Source organism: Chenopodium quinoa, unplaced genomic scaffold (genome assembly GCF_001683475.1).
Source record: "Chenopodium quinoa cultivar QQ74 unplaced genomic scaffold, ASM168347v1, whole genome shotgun sequence".
NCBI lineage: Eukaryota > Viridiplantae > Streptophyta > Magnoliopsida > Caryophyllales > Amaranthaceae > Chenopodium > Chenopodium quinoa.
In genome coordinates this window covers 6,766,902-6,784,248 of record NW_018743331.1, presented here as the reverse complement: position 1 = coordinate 6,784,248, position 17,347 = coordinate 6,766,902, and the positions used below count along the sequence as shown (strand labels likewise).

The 17,347-nt window shown below is 37.2% G+C and overlaps 2 protein-coding genes across 2 annotated transcripts; one reads left to right on the top strand and one right to left on the bottom strand.

Annotated features, from left to right (window-relative positions):
- Positions 1–2,074: 2,074 nt before the first annotated feature.
- LOC110737849 (50S ribosomal protein L13, chloroplastic-like) lies at positions 2,075–8,148 on the top strand. The gene is made up of 4 exons (XM_021918194.1): positions 2,075–2,474; positions 3,789–3,974; positions 5,318–5,488; positions 7,826–8,148. Exons 1-4 carry the CDS (start codon positions 2,208–2,210, stop codon positions 7,940–7,942), a joined length of 741 nt encoding a protein of 246 aa, XP_021773886.1. The 5' UTR covers positions 2,075–2,207; the 3' UTR covers positions 7,943–8,148.
- Positions 8,149–8,218: 70 nt separating this feature from the next.
- Positions 8,219–12,163, bottom strand: LOC110737848 (protein trichome birefringence-like 42). Its single transcript, XM_021918193.1, has 5 exons — positions 11,666–12,163; positions 9,488–9,659; positions 9,010–9,170; positions 8,674–8,832; positions 8,219–8,558 (listed from the first exon to the last, which is right to left on the bottom strand). Exons 1-5 carry the CDS (start codon positions 11,974–11,976, stop codon positions 8,258–8,260), a joined length of 1,104 nt encoding a protein of 367 aa, XP_021773885.1. The 5' UTR covers positions 11,977–12,163; the 3' UTR covers positions 8,219–8,257.
- Between the last annotated feature and the right edge of the window lie 5,184 nt (positions 12,164–17,347).

The following is a 17,347-nucleotide window of genomic DNA, read 5'->3' as shown; positions in this document are numbered from 1 at the left end:
TGAACTCAACGCTACTAACGTTGCCCTTTCTAAAAGTGTAGCAACAGAGATCGTTTAATTTGTTGCCTAGAACCATTCGTATAACCAACTTAATGACAAGTTGCTTAGAATGATGGAAAATCAAGGTAAGGTCACAAGTTATAGACAAACTAATGAAAGACTCTGTATAGGTTAAAGAACTTAGGAGACCATGTCAAAATTTGAATACACAAGTAGGAACACAAAATGCTTTGTGTAGTTAGGGCCTGTTGATTTACTGAACTGAGCTGAACTGAACTAAATTAAAGTGAACTGAACTGTTTATGAGAGAAGGAAACTAATAACTTAAATGAATTGAAATTAAGCCGAAGAGAACAGGTCCTTAGCCTAGAACTTCAAGCAAGTCTATTCCACTTGCCAATGATGAAGGCTTAGGGATGAATCAAAGAGATGAAAGTTTTAGTGTCGGCTTCAAAACAGGCTGGAACCAGAACGATCGCCAAAATGCATTTGCTATACCAATAATATTACCAGTGGGTGTGCCATATTCGACATCTAATTGTCCCAATGGGAAGGGGCTGGGTTAAGAGACTAATCCATAAAATCCCTCAATGGAAGTTGTTCCTCCTAAACCAAATGGTGGTAGGGCATCGCCTACTTAATATCCCTTCGGAAAACCAATAACTAATAAACCAATAATATATTACAAATGAACCGCAACAGATCAAATTCTAATCGAATCCTACGGGGCAAAATTAAATATGATGTTCCAAGATCAATCCATGAACCCAGCAATGGAAGTGATGGGACCTAGACCACATATGCATGCACCTACAAGTGATGACATGTATTAGACTCTAAATATGGGGAACAACATGACTGAAGACCATAATGTGAATTATAGAATTGGAAATCATGGAGATTACAATCCTGGCCATACCTACCCATTAAACCAAAATCTAAATAATCCACAAAACTATGAAAATATCAACCAGGATCCTTGGTTAAGGTAGGTTTTTGAAGATATGATTCAAATTAAAGAGCGGATATTGTCAACATGGGGATCTAAGAAGAGCTTTAGGAAACCTTATTCATATTGGATTGATAGCCGATTCTTATTCGCAAGTTACAAATTCCCTGATTTTATTTCATTGTTCTCTAGTGATAATAACATGACCGCATGAGAACATTTTGCTAGATTCACATGCCAGAAGCTGCTGATAATGACTTTCTAAAACTTAAGACTTCCTTAGCTCACTAATTAGTACAACCTTCAAATGGTTCTTTCACAAAATTCCATTCAATCATGGAGCGATATGGAATGGTAGTTTGAATATCATTTCATTAGGCACAAAGATGAAATTACCATGGCAAACTTGGCCAAAATAACCTAGCATGAGGAGAGCTAGTAGAAGACTAAGTTATCTAGCTAGGTTCAAAAAGAGAGAAATTTAATAAATGTCAACTAAAAAAAAAAAAAAACAAAGAAAACTAACTATAGTTAAACACTTTAACATTTAATAAAAAGTTATCATTAATGTTATAAATAAGTTAAAATAATAATTCATGATTACCAAAGATAATTAATATATTTGCAATTCACCAAAGCTAAAAATTAAAAGTAGTGGGTTACAAAAGAGAATTGAAAATTTTGCCAATTACAACATGTAAGAGTATTCACTTTGCGGGTTACAACCATTAACGTTTATTATTTTTGCAAAGTACAACCAAAAAAGTCATCCAACATTCTAAACTACAACCAAATTTCGACCACTTTACCGTAATATGACGTCATTATATCAATAAATGATCCAAACTAGTACTGGTTAGGGGTTAGTTTTTATATCATTGAATGATTAATGACGTCATATTTCAGTAAAAGTGGCCGAAAATTGAATTTTGATTGCGTGTCTTTTTTTTGTTGTTGTAATTTGCAAAAATATAATAAAATGTTTGTAACCCGCAAATTAGATACTCCACTTTTAGTGGTAATTGACAAATTTTCCAAGAGAAATACCTATAACTTTTTGAGCCTTTTTTAATCGAGATTGGAACCCGAACCCAACCACGAACCTAAATCGGCTGAACTTGAATTGGGGGGTTTTATTTATCTCCCCTATCTTCAAAATCCTAGTTTCATTACCTTGCGAGTGTGCACCATTGAGTGTCATCTTATCCAATTCTTGGCCCCTTCATTCTCTCTCTGAGCTCCAGAGACACATACAACAATGGCGGCAATGGCCTGCGCTTCATCCCTAACATTTCCATCAACACAAACCCAGAAATCCATCTTCGGAACCCAGTTAAAGCAAACTCCAGTTTTCAGATTTCCTGGCTTAACGAAGACAACAGCAATTGTCAGCCCACAAGCATCCACTAAGTCATGTACTGAGCAATGGCGTCAACTCAAAAAGGAAGTGAAAAAAGAGCTTGCTATACCTCATGTTCCTTTAGCCGAGCGCTGGATGTTTACTCTTGATGAAGCTGCTGGCCCTGTAACTAACTTTCTCTCTCCTCCTTTCAATTTCTGCAATGTCTTTTTGTTTATTTTCATATGAGTAATTTCTCAATTATTGATTTTATTGGTCTTGATATATGCAAACGCGAGAGCTAACTATATTTACTAATGGGGTTTTAGTTTCGGAATGTATGACAAAATCACGCATTGACCGTTGTTATTTATGTTTTGTTAATGAATAAATTGAATCTGTTTGTGGTTTGATAAACTCCTATTATGCTTGTTTTTGGTGTAGTGGGAGTCATATTTTAGGCAATTCTGTTGTGGGTTGTTGAAGATTGAGGCTAATTATTGACTGGAACTGTAACTAGCTTAATAAGGCTTTTTTGGTGACATTTGGGCATGAATTTGGGCTAAAAATATGTTGATTATGTTTTGAGTTGGCATTTTGGGTTGTTGAGTATAATTCTGCAATGGATTGAGTGGTTGGAGCTGTTTTAAGTGTTTAATTACAATGCCACGAAACCGATTTACGCGAATTTGTTTTGCTGTTGGGAAAGCCAACAAAAATGAGTATAGAAAAAGCTGGAAATAAAACTGAGTGTGGAAATCATTAACCCAATGTCGATAGTTACATCAATCATATTGTAAGCTGTTTGTGTAGGTAGTGTTATTGGATACTCATGTCAGGGAATTTTTGTGGTGTAATTATGGCATTAGATTTTACTAGGAAGATTTAGGTTTTTCATTCTTATTAATACAAATGGTTTTAATTTCTGCACATGTTCCATTTAGATGGTGTTTGCCTTGGGATGTTCCTTCATCGGCAAAATTGTTAACGAATTATAAAGTTGATTTCTTTGAAGTAGCTATTCCTACTTGAGTAATTGCGATTATTATTCAGTCACGAAGAATGACAGAATAATATTTTTCTGAAGAATCAGGCCTTTGAATTGAAATTGCAGCTTGCCAAACCCAGAAAGAACTGTGTTGTTTTTCCCTTTGTTAAGATTGAACTTGTATTGAAGCCTTGGTGGAGTGTGAATGTGCATACCCCTTGTTTTTCCTCCTCTTTGTGCTTATCTAAATTACTTCAAGGTCTAGGCAGCTAATGAATATGGTCTCCATCAAAAGTCATGTTCGCACATTATATATTTATTGATATCTCCTTAAATTCACCACATTTAGCACATAATAATTTTATGTGGAGAAATGTCTAACTTGTACCTTGTCCTCACAATCAAGCAATACTATTTTTTATGTGGCTGATAATCTTGTTATTTGGTTAAAAAAATTTGTGAATCAATTTGTTTGACTCATGCTTATTATTTTTTATTCCCTCTGCTTCCAGGATATTTGGAATAAAACTTGGTATCCTAAAGCTGCCGATCATGTCCCTACCGACAAGACATGGTATGTTGTTGATGCCACGGATCTGATTCTTGGGAGGTTGGCCTCGATTATAGCAGTACATATTCGTGGGAAGAATGTGGCTTCCTTTACTCCAAGTGTTGACATGGGAGCCTTTGTAATTGTGGTATGCTATTTGTCAGATGTTTAGGCTTATAAACCATGTGACCTTGTCTCTTGCATCCTCCTTTTCATAGCTATGTTACATGCGTTCATTAGTTCCTCTCATACCTGCGGGGCTGGCCAGTGTTACAATTTAAAAGAAAAGAAGGCAAAACCTCAAATTTTAAAAATTGTTGTCTATTTTCCATACCGTAGGAAACCAGCAGAAAGTTTGTGATACATCATATAGCTTGTTTTCACTTGAGAATTAAAGCTTCAAGATGAGAGTTCATGGATGTCAAATTTGTTGTTATATAGTACTATAGCTTTTCTCCGATACTCGAATGTTGACAGTATTTTCATCTGCGTGCAATAACAATTCCTTCACTCTTTATTAGTGCTTTTAGAAATGAATGGAGATGTTCAGGAAAATTACTTTTTTACTAACAGGAGATTGGGAGAGCTAAGATAAGTGTGGGGTACACCGGAAATATGGTACTTTTTGTTCTTTTGATATGCCCTGGCAAACTTTCTTAATTTGATTGAGTGGATCTTGGCTCTTCAAAACTGTTATTAGCCAGTTAAACAGCTTTGTTCCTTACTTATGGATTCTTAGTGAATAGTGAGACAGCAAGGGACCCTGTGTAAAAGCTTGCCTTACCTTGCCGATGCATAATAGGCTCAAGGTGCATCATGGTGATGGGGGGTTTTTCTGAGCCTTAGGCGTGCCTTATTGAAGTGAGGTGCAGTTAAAGATAGATATTTTTTTTTTTTGTGTAAAAAATTTGCTCACCTCATCAAAATTGCCTCTCTCACAAAAAATAAAAAATAAAAAATTAAAAATTAAAAAAATTAAAAAAAATAAAAAAAAATAAAAAAAATAAAAAAAAAAAGAAAAAGAAAAAGAAGAGGATCATTGCTCTTCTCAGCGCCTAGGCACACCTGCTCCCTGCCTAGCAAAATGTTGATAATATAGAGGGCAGTGAAATTCTGATATTTTTCTTTGTAATAAATGACTAGGTATTGTTTTAATGTGCATAACTTTCACCCTGCATATCTATAACAATAAGCTTGAACTATTGGGAATTCGGGTGCTTTCAAGATATTGAAGTGCAAAAAACTCTTTTTATCAGGCAATTTATACTTAGACAATAGTCAAACCACAGGCGAATAAGTCATATGATAGTGTGGACGAGAGATCATTATTTCCAGATGCTGATTCAGGTCATTTGTGCTATTCTCACCACTATTTGCATACTAGATCTGGTCATATTAAGGCTCATATAGGTTTTGCTACTCACATACATGCAGTATAGGCATGAAGTATCTACCAGCTAATTGGCTTTCGCTGTACTTGAAAAACTACAGGTAAATGCTGATAAGATTGCTGTATCGGGTAAAAAGAGGACACAGAAATTATACAGGAGGCATTCAGGAAGGCCAGGTGGTATGAAAGAGGAAACTTTTGACCAACTTCAGAAAAGAATTCCTGAAAGGATTGTTGAGCATGCTGTTCGTGGCATGCTTCCTAAAGGAAGGGTAAGTGATTTCGGCTGTATCTTCTTTTATTTATGATAAAGTTTAATTCTTCCTGGCTAATAATCCGCAGCTCACAAAACACTAGGTAATTGGATATAATGGTTTAAATAAACTGAACCATACAACTTTTACGGTTTTACCCAACATGCATGTAATGATATAGATATACCACCACCTCTATGAAAATTGCATATGTTTCTTTGACCTATGTTATTCAGACTCTTTATATGAAAAAACACCTTGTAGGATCCTTGACACCTCGGTATGTTGAAAATATCCAAATTTATCTTTCAAAAAAGAAAATATCCAAATTTATGACTTGGATGTTGAAAGTGTACCTATGTCTAACACCAATAGCCAAGTAAAGGCGTGATATGTATTAATGCTGTTTTTCTGGAGAGCAGCTGAATGTGTGTGTGTGTGTGACATGAAGGAAAACGTGTTGCATATTGATTGACTACAGAAAATATTGTGTATTTTCTGTGCAATGACCTAGGCAATGTTTTCTAATTATGAATGATCTAAATACATCCTGTTCCGTGATTCTGCCACATCAAGGATGCATTATTTTTTTTTAGTAGATTTAAATGAGATGTTGTGGTGGGTGGAAAAATGAGCTTTTTAACAAGAAGAGAGACCTCAACCTATATGAGCACTGTGAACCTGCCCCAATCTGAGGAATCCTTCATTGCCTTAGTACTCGAATTATAACCTATTGTAGAAGCTCTGATTGTCTGGATATTTGTTTTTGCTTTAAACAACAGTAAACCACCAGACTTGAAATTGCCAGGAGGTTTCAGATTCTGGGAATTTTAATTTTATCTTGCATGTTCCCCCCTCAATTTATTTAGAAATCCTTTTCGTCACTGTAATTAATTTCCTCCAACTAGGCCACATTAGATGTTTCTGCAAGTCACTGCATTTGACTTCCCAAAAACGAGAAAAACCCTTTAAAAATTAGGATATTTTAGAAAATAACACCACAAAAAAACACAAATATTAATTATAACACCACCAAAAAAACAAAAAAACTTTTATTATAACACCACAAAAAAACTCACAAATTTAGGGCCCCTAATTTGACACGTGTCAAAAGCTTATAGGTTTAAAAAATTGAATTAATAAAAAGAAAAAAAAAATTAAAAAAAAAAGATAATCCCTTAACCCAACTAGCCCCACCATCGGCGCTACTTTGCCTCAGCCGCCAACACCGTAACCCAGGCCGCCGACACCCATCTCCCCCACCAAAACTGGCAAAACCACCCCACGCCGCCGAATTTTGCCTTCCCCCTCCCCGAAAACCACCCACGTCGCCGAAATCCTCTCCCACAACCCAAAAACCACCCACGTCGCCGAAATCCTCTCCCACACCATCATTGTCGCCGAAATCCTCTCCCCTACCCAGAGTCGTCGTCGAAACCCAACCCACACCAACCCAAAAACCGCCCTCACCTGAACCCTAACCCGTTTCCAGAAACCGAATTAAATCGGGGCTAAGGCTGAGTTGGATACGGCGTTTAAGGGTTAGGGTGGTGCGTCGTTCAGGTGGTCAGTCGAGGGTGGTGGGCTGGGGAAACCAGCAGTGGCGGTGGGCGGGGGAAACCGACGCCGGTGGTGAGTACGGTGGCTGGGTTAGGATTTTAGGGTTTTTCATGTTTTTTTAATCCAATATATAACTGACACGTATACTATGTGGGGCCCACTAACGGTTTTTTGGATGGCGTTAGTAAGTGGTGGTGAAATTGAAATTTTTTGGTTTTTTTGTGGTGTTATAATAAAAGTTTTAATTTTGTGGTGTTATAATCAAAATTTGTGTTTTTTTGTGATGTTATTTTCTATAATTTCCTAAAAATTATTCTTAAAAGCGATATTTAACATGCTACATCAGCAAGTTAAAACTTAGTTTCCAGCCTCATGGTTTCTGAATATGATTCAATTTTTTTTATCAAAGTTCTTGGAAACCTGAGCCTTGAACTATTTACGCAAAGTGCACAATAGACTATCATTAATAAAAGAAGTACAAAAAATGCACAATATTCTTAGACACCGTATCTTTTTTACTTGTCTCACGACCTTGAGCCGCCTCCCACACAGCTGAAGAGTCTATACGTTGTCTCACTTCAGCCCATGTGTTAGGGCTTCCGTGCATACATTAAGAAAGTACAATTCTACACCCACATTGACCCTTGGGAAAATAAAATAGAGCAAGAAAACAAAGGAAGTGTTAGTCCATGTGGATCTCTGAATGAAATTTCTTCTGTTTCTATGCTTTCTGATTGATGGAGTCGCCTATTTAATTGTTACCCCCTTTTAATTTAAGATAAATATTATTTACAGCTTGGCCGGTATCTGTTCAATCACCTCAAAGTGTACAAAGGACCAGACCATCCTCACCAAGCTCAGCAACCGATTGCTCTTCCTCTCCGAGACAAGAGAATCCGTGTGGCGAAATAAATTTGTTAAGCAACTCATTGATCTTGCCAAAGTTTTAACAGAATTATGAATCTTGTTTTGTAGATTGAAAATCAAGTTCTTTCAGTAGGTTATAGCTGGTAGATAATTTTACCATTTTGTATTTCAGTTCTGTAAACAAACTCACATTTGTTAGACAAGATGAGAATCTCTGTATCTTTTGAAGGTGTATTAATGTTGTTTCCGAAGCGGCTCTTCAGCTCCTGTGTTTAATATATTTTCTGGTAAAGAAAAAAATCAACAAAAAGTGACAGTTGCTGTTTAAAAAATAAAATTCATTGTTTTTGTTTGTTGAATTCATTGTCGGAACAAAATTGAATACAAAAGTTGGTTCCAAGTATCAGGAACACCAGGAAGACACCAATGACTACAATCAAGTAATTTAGGACCACCACCAGCGTAAATTGCAGGGTGTCCATCTTTTCTCAACTGAGTGAGAAGGGTTATGTCGAGCAAATGAACAGGCTTCTTCATTCTACTCAAAACCTTCCTCACAATCACTTCACCCGGATGACTACCACCTGGATACACTGATCCTAACACCGGTCGAGTTTCTTTGCGACAAAACTTTGCTCTTGGCTCTCCCCATTCGCTTCCACTGGACCCGCAAAAGCCAAGATAAACGACAACAGAACAGGAAAAAAAGAGTTTGTGAGCATCAGGTGTATCGAACTAAGCTAATTAGCAAGCACGGTGTATTGAAAAGTACTTACTTAATATGAGCAGCTGAAACTCCTTGGAAGAAAACTTGAGTCTTTCTAGAGTCGATGTTATCATCAACCCATTTAGCCCATGTTCTCAATGCAATATTGTACGCTTTCATATGGTCGATGTTTTTGATAATCTTGCCTCCCACCATGAAGTATTCCCATCTGCATCATATCAAATGTTGTACACTTATAAAGTCATTGACATATAGTTTAAAAAATATATTGCATTTCTGCAACGCCGTAACAAGTACTTTGCCTTTTATCTTACGGAGTAGTTTTCAGTAAGCCGTAATAAATATAGTACTAGCAGTAATAATAATAATAATAATAATAATATACCTGTGACTCCACCAGTGGTAGGAATTGAAAATAAGTACATCAGCCCATAACCAAGTAGAGCCGGAACTAATAGAATCCAGCTTGAGTACTCGTCCAAATTTTTCAGTCACAACATCCACCAAAAATCCATTTTTCAACATCATGATTGAAGTATCATATTCCTATTCCAAAAAATAAACAAATTTAATTTTAATAAAGTCATGTATAACTGTATAAGTCTATAGTTATAAAGCACGTACAAGAACAAAAAGTGTTAAGAGCATTATAATACTTAATGATCATCGAATTATATGCAATTTTAAGTTTCGTACAGTTGTCTAGAAAAAATGTACTCCGTAACACATAATCAACCCCACATATATATAATTTTGAACAAATACAAAATAACTTCGTACTAACAAATTGAGTATTACCACCAAGCAAATGGGCCGTAAGTGTTATGAAATGTGTGTTAATGGACAATGATGAGATAGCTTACCGGAAAAGAGAAAACAGAGAGAGAACCTCTAGTGACAATGGTGTACTTGGATAGAGGCACCGCGCTATGAAGCATGCACGTAAGTGATTCCCATTGATTGAAGCTTAATGATTCTCCAACAAACATTATCGTTTTGCCCCTCCATTTCTCTAATAAAGCTCGTCCATCGAACCTGTTCACAAAAATATTTCCAATATATTCACAAATTTTCCACATTGCAGTAAATTAAATATCTCTAGTTTTTTTTTTTCTTTTTTTTTCTTTTTTTTTATTTTTGTCTTTTATTTTATTTAGATAGTTACACATTCCTTATAAAATACCCCCATTTCATTAAAATAATACGGAGTATCAAGTTAAGTTTGGTCTAGTGGTAAGGATTGTACCTTCCAACCTTGAGGTTGGGAGTTCAATCCCCACTAGAGGCACTTTGAGGGTGGGGGATTCCGTACCCTTCCCCCCTCACTCTCAAAATGTCTGACCCGTAAAAAAAATGATACAGAGTACATATGGTTGATTAAAATGTTACGGAGTATATATGGTTGGTAACCTAGGAAGTCGAGTAGCAAAATTCATATGACACAATCAATGTAATTTTTTTAGCAAAATAATATCAAATTATTATTATTTGTTATTTTCAAATACCTAAAAATGCTAATACACCTGACAAGTAACCACAGAAAAATACTACTTACGCCGTATCATATAAAATACGGAGTGTCAATGAATTATTACGGACCGTACTTAATAGTCTCTCAAACTAGCAAACGTTAAATACTCATTTGACTAAATAAAGCCATGAATATATTCGACAAAGTTGACACTCCCATTATTCCTCAATATTTGACTCATTTCGCAGAAAAATAAAAATTCTTTAATCTAATGATATCTAATTATTTATTGTAAATGGATTTAGAAACTCATACCACATTAAGGTGTTGTTTGGTTGACACGAAAAATGAGTTTCCATAGGAAATTATATTTCATGGGAAGTAATTTCCTTTGTCCATTTCGTAGGAATTAACTTAAGTTTGTTTGGTTAATAAAATAGGAACTTTGATTTCCTATTTCCAAATTTGGAGAGAGAAAGAAAGAGATTAAATTATTAGTGATAATAATGCAAGTAGGCCCCACAATAATCATAGGAAATGTGACTTACCAAGGGAGGGTTTGGTAAGTTATTTCCTATGTTTTTCCCTTGGAATTTCCATTTCTTCACTTTGATAAATTTGTGTCAACCAAACAACACATGTTTTTTTCATTTCCTAGGAAATAAAATTTCCCATGCTATTTACCTCCAACCAAACAACACCTAACGCAAACGGACCTCAATAACTACCGACATTTAATAATTCCTTAATAATCTCTATCTAAATAAAACTTCATGAACATTTAACATGAAACATCAAGTTCAGCTATGTTATGCTCCTTCAAAATAAAGGAGCAATTTATATTATCTCTTATAAACAAAAGATCAATAAATAGTGAACGACAATATGAAAATAAAACTCAATCAAAGAAAATATTACTTCGTAGCTTATAGATTAAACGTATATCTATTGATTTTTTATAATGACTCGGCGCATTAACGAAGCCTAAATACTATTTACTCGTATAATTAAAACAAACACACTAGTTGTATCATTCATCTTTCACCAAAGCACGATATGGGTGCTGGCTCCCAAAAAACAGCTACTAAAACCTTGAAATGGGGTGAATGTGTTGGTATTCACGTGTAGGGCCCACTATTAACTCCATTAATCTTTCCGTTTACCTTAAGACGGTTGTTTTATTATTTTATTTTTAATTTTATTTTTTATTATATTTAGGTACAACGGTCATATTTCTCGACACCAACAAACCCACTCTGTCCACGGTCTACACCGATCTCATATCTCATATTCTCTCCATCCGAAATCAATAATCACAATTTGTCGATTATATATTACCTACTTAAATGGAAGGTACCGTAGATGTGAACAAATTGAACAATGTATGTGACTATAAATTCCGAACAAAACGTTTCAAGTAATAATCGACTTTATCACCAAACTTAGTATAACGGGTACATTATAACTAACTAAAATGTCATGTAAATTGTGTTTTATAAACTAACAACATTGACAATATAATTAATTATTAAGAAAAAAAAAATGAATGAAGGGAAGTTAATTAAATTACCTTTGAAGATTACAACCATAAGGCTGCCATCTATACTTAAGATAATCTTTATCAGGTCTTCCATTCTTTTGGCAATTAAATCCATCTCCAATAAATGGACAACTATTTGTATCATACAATGGGTATGATCTATCATAAACCCAACTTCCTTTGAAGATGTTACAGCCGTTTCTCCGCCCTCTTCTCTTCGGCTTGCGATTCCTGTGTTGTACCGCACTCGATAACTCCTCGTCGCACGCGTTCGTTACGAGTATAACAACATTTGCCACAAGAAGGAGAAGAAGAATACTTGAAATGAAGTTACTCTTCATTTTGTAGAGAGAGGGGATAGAGAGTGAAAGAGTGAAGGAAAGGGGGTGTTTGTATTTATAATAAAGGGGAGGTAAGGAAACAGATATGTGTGAACGACTTTGATTTATTAGACGTCGAGATGTCAACTATCTTAATTGATTTTAAAGTACTAATCGTATAAAATACTCCCTTCGTTTTTTTTAAATATATCATTTTTCTTTTATGAGTGTTTTTTTTTAATGCATCATTTCTTTATTTGTTAACTTTATACAATATTTTATCATTTCTCTCTCATACTTTAAACTCCACTTAAATTATTTTATCATTTCTCTCTTCTCTATGATCCCCACTTATATAATAAAAATATTATAATAAAAATATTTACTCTCCCTCACATTCTTTTTCTTTCATAGTCCCCATCTAACTTTTACAATAATAAATTATTCGTCTACTCACAATATTATATTACTCTTCTAAAACTCCGCGCATCACTAAATGATGCAAAAAAAAAACACCAAAAAAAAAAAAAAACCAGAGGGAGTAAATATCAACGACTATCTTAAATAAATATCAGCTACTCTCTTAGTTGAATTTAAAGTACTAATGGTATAAAATAAGTATCAACGACTATATTGTTGATTTACAAGTACTAACAGTATAAAATAAAAAAGTATCAGCAACTCTCTTAGTTGATTTTAAAGTACTAATGGTATAAAATAAGTATCAACGACTATCTTAGTTGATTTAAAAGTATTGATGGTATAAAATAAGTATCAATAACTATCTTAGTTGATTCTAATGTACTAATGGTATAAAATAAGCATAAACGACAATCTTAGTTGGTTTTAAAGTACTAATGGTATACAATAAGCATCAACGACTATCTTAATTGGTTTAAGTTTATTAGTAGTGTTTAAAACAAAATTTGTGACTGTATCTCATTTGATACAATGATTTTTAAGGATCTTTTCTGTTAGGCCGTATAATGTATCTAGTAATGTATTGTATAGTTGGCTCTTTGGGCTATGTGTATTTATAAGCCCGATTTTTTGTATATATACTCTTGTTTACCGTAATACAAACCACGAAAAATTAATTAATTTCTGACATTAATCCATTAAAAAAAATTAATATTCGTACAAATTTAATTGAAGCAAAAACGACAGGTTAATGAGATTAATTAAATTGAGTGTTTTGAATTGGTTAGATACGTATGGGGATCTACATGTGAGCAATAAATAGGGATGAATATAATTTGGTAAATGGGAAATTGGTTTGTCTTTGTCTAAACTCTAAAGTAACGTACTAATTTGTTCAACAAATCTCTTCAGATCTAAACAAATATATAAAAATTATGTTCCATATTTCAAAATTTATAATAATTTTAAGTTGTTAAATGAATAAATGTATGTTTTTGCCCACACTCTTTAAACTCCACTTGCATTTTAATTTTTTGGGTTTATATATATATATGAAAAATTGTAAGAGAGAATTTGCAAGAGGAGAGATAATACGAAGGAGGAGAGAGAAAATGTAATGAAGAGAGAGAAAGTGAAAATGAAAACTAAGAAAATTGAGGGTAGTCATTTAAGCTGTGAAATTACACATTTAACCTTAATGAGGCGGGTTGATAAGAGCCGTTAGATGATCTCAATTCAAAGGTCTAGATTTGTTCTCACATAAGTAGGGGTTTTCACATAAGGGATGTGCCCTCACACGATCTCAATTCTATATATATATAAACAAACAAACTACAAAAAGTTACTAAAGGACGATAAACTATTATTTGTCGTAATTGCAAGAATAATGTGCGCTGGATGAACCCTGTCTATCTCGCTGCACCGTATGAATACTGCACCAATCAAAGGCCTTATGAAATAAACTAGCATTTTGATCCATACAATACATGAGTTGTTATAAATGACAACAATATATGTTGTATTTTATGTTTTTCATAATGGAAGATTGAAATTATTTCTAAGATAATAGAGAACGAAAATAGCATGAACCGTAATTAAAAATTATTTCAGGTCTCTTATTTCCTCCTAGTATATGATAAATGATTATAGGGCATACTTTGACTCCTCCCTCAGAACTGCCGGCTTTCAAGCCGCTTTGTTTCACTTCCACATCTGGCGCCTGGTTAGATGTTTCACTAATCGGCACCCTGTGGGAGGAGCCGTTTGAGTTTGAGATCCTGGCAGTCTTTTTTGTTTTGGCCATCATGCTCTGCATAGACACAGATACAGTCGGACTTTGTATAAAGGGCAAAGATGGGTCCAGAAAAGGGCAGGCGGCACTCCTAGTCCTAGATTCAGCCGTCCCCGGTGACCGGCTGATCACTAACCTAGGTCGTGTCGTGTGCTTCTGTGGTGCCATTTCAAAAAAGAATAAAGTAAAGAGAAAATTAAGAGTAAGAGAACCGACGGTTACCTGAACGAGTGACGATTGATGAAGTTCTGAAAATCCTTTGCAGTCGGCTTGTCAGAGCAGGCGGTAGGCAGAAAGGGTCCAAAATGTCAGAGCAAGTTCAGGGGTCCGAATGTTCTCTCACAAAGTTTTCAAGTGTGAAAATGACCGAAGTCAACACTCCTTTATATAGGCGAAGTGAGAAGGCGAAGGGTCACTTCCAGAATTCAAAATTTTGGCGGGAGAATCTCTCGGCCTCTCGCCGAGTGACACCTGTAGCAGGCCGTCGCCTGTTACAGGGCGATACCTGTCACAGGTAACACGTGACCAGTCACGTGCCACCTGTGAGGGGCAAATGATTAGGGGATTTTGCTCCCACCAATCGGAATGCGCCACATGGGCCAATCAGGTCCTGCCAAGTGTCCCCCAGTTGGACATCTCAGGGCTTGCCACGTGGCACACGCTTATTCGTCCACCCTGGACTTATTATGTCATGACACTTGGGATACTCCATGCCTAATGGAGAAGCCGGTCACCTAGGCCCAACTTCCGAGGGAAGCCCAATCAGCCCAAGGTTAACCTAAACCTAGTTTGGCACGTTTCCCGAGGTTATAAATACCTCCCTTAATCCTCATTAAGGGAGGGGACGCGAACAACGCAGATTACACACATTAAACACTCTCACCTAGAGAGACCCAATCAATTTAATTTCCGCATTAATTACTCCTTAATCAAGTACTAACTTCACTGTCGGAGGCGGATCTCCAACCATCCGGAGCATCCGTTTGTTTTGCAGGTACAGGCGTCCGGTTCCAATCTCGGAATTGTAACTCTCCCGCAGGACATCAGAAAACCCCAAAACATTTTGGCGCCGTCTGTGGGGAAAGTACTTCTGAGATGGCACCCACGTTTGTACCGGCTCCTGAAGAGAGACGTTCCCTGGACGATCCTCTAGTTCAGTCGGACCATGATATTGAGAATGAATTTGAAGTTGAAGCTCACACAGCTTCAGACGGGACCCTAAGGGCCCGACGTACCCGTCATACCGAAAGGAGGGAACGGGAACATCTTCAAACTGGAAGCGAGCCAGCAGGCGCACCGCCTGTTCGGCAGCAGCCGACTGATGGGTCTGCTCCCATCACAAGGAACGAACTCATGACCTTCATGAGGGACTTCAAGGGAGAAATTCAAGAGTTGATCAACAAGAAGCCGCCTGCTCTGGACAAGGAGCAGTCGGCTAAGAAACCCTCCACTTCACGGAAGAGGAAGCCAGTTCAAGGGCGAGAGGCGACCCCTCATCCTAAATCTAGGAAGTGGGAGCCACCTGCCCTTGATTTCACAAAATACCGTTTTCCTACTCCAGGAAATAGGAAACCTGTTCGTCATATTCAGGCGGACGGGTCGAGGAAAACATACACAGACGCTCGGCTACTGCTAGAGCAGAAGAAGAGTGACCGATTGTCAGAGTCGGCCTCTACTTCATACTTCCAAGACAGTCTGCGAAATACCTCGATGAGGCATACTCAGTCGTATCATGAGAGTCAGTCAGGCGGCACCTCCCGTCAGTCCGGCTTTCATAGCGGCCAGGCGGTACCAAACTTACCGTTTGTACCGCAACAATAGTATTTTTTACAGCCACCTCCGTTTGGTGGACATGCAGCAAAAAATGTCCAACCTATGGACTGGCAGCTACGGTTGCTTAGACTTGGTGAACAGCCGTCGGCCTTCTCCAAGGAAATTACTGAAGCCGCTCAGCCGGCAAAAGTGAAAAATGTATTAGTAGGCGCCTATGACGGCACTACTAACCCAGAAGACCATCTGATGGCATTCACCAACCTGATGTACCTTCAAGGGTTGGATGATCCCACTTGGTGCAAGTGTTTCCCAGCGACTCTCAAAGGAATCGCACAACAATGGTTCGGCAACCTGCCGACTGGTTGTGTAAATAACTTCAAGACGCTTGCTTACTTATTCACCTCCAACTTCGCCATGAACATCCCTGCGAAGAAGACGACCCTTGATTTAGGAACAATTCAACAGGGCGAGAAGGAGGGGCTTCGTTCTTACATCAGGCGGTTTAACCTGATGAGAATACAGATTCAAGGGTTACCGGATGAAGTAGCCTATACTGAATTTTTCAGAGGTCTCAAAGACGGGTCGACCTTCAAATTTGATTTGGTCCGAAAGAGGGTGGCGACTCTTCAAGAGGCCTTGATTGAAGCGGAAGCCTATATACAGGCGACTGATCTTTGTAGTACGGTAAAACAGTCAGACGGGAGAAGGTCCGACAAAAGAGAAGGATGACAGAAACAGTCGTCAAACAAAGACGAGAAGAGAAAAGAGGTCTGGGCGGCTGATTCCTCTGAACAGCCGGCCCAGAAGAAGAAAAAAGAATTCAAACCATACTCCCCAAAGTATGCGTTTAACAAGGATAGCCAATTTATCCTAAAGGAAATCAAGGGACGGATCTCAATTGAGAAGCCGGTCCCCATGAAGGGTCCTGCAAACAACCGGAACCAAGAAAAATTCTGTGATTATCATGAAGATGTTGGTCATCACACCAATGAATGCATCAGTCTCATGCAGTATCTGGACCGCCTGGCTGAGCAAGGTGATCTTGACACTTATGTCAAGAAATCTACGGGGAACACTTCCTCGAAAAAGCAGGCGGCCAAAAAGAATCAACAGGCCGACAGCTCCGATACAGATGAGGCAGTCGTCTACACCATTGCAGGCGGCTTCTCAGGAGGCGGCCCCACTATTAGGGGCAACAAAGACAATATCAGACGGTTAGATGTAAATTCCGTTCACCAAGAACGGCCCTCCAAATATTCATTTCCTGAGATTGTCATCACTGAAGAAGATCTAGGAGGGGTAAGAGGGTCGCATGACGACCCTATCGTTATTGAATGTAAAGTGGCCAACCAGAGATTTGGCCGAATCCTCATAGATACCGGAAGCTCCTCAGATCTCATCACTAGC

Coding starts and splice junctions, on each gene's coding strand:
- LOC110737849 (XM_021918194.1), top strand. CDS start 2,208: ATGGCGGCAATGGCCTGCGCTTCATCCCTAACATTTCCATCAACACAA. Junction 2,475..3,788: donor TTGATGAAGCTGCTGGCCCT/GTAACTAACTTT, acceptor CTCTGCTTCCAG/GATATTTGGAATAAAACTTG. Junction 5,489..7,825: donor GCATGCTTCCTAAAGGAAGG/GTAAGTGATTTC, acceptor TATTATTTACAG/CTTGGCCGGTATCTGTTCAA.
- LOC110737848 (XM_021918193.1), bottom strand. CDS start 11,976: ATGAAGAGTAACTTCATTTCAAGTATTCTTCTTCTCCTTCTTGTGGCA. Junction 8,833..9,009: donor TACCACTGGTGGAGTCACAG/GTATATTATTAT, acceptor GATATGATGCAG/ATGGGAATACTTCATGGTGG. Junction 8,559..8,673: donor GTTTCAGCTGCTCATATTAA/GTAAGTACTTTT, acceptor TTGCGGGTCCAG/TGGAAGCGAATGGGGAGAGC.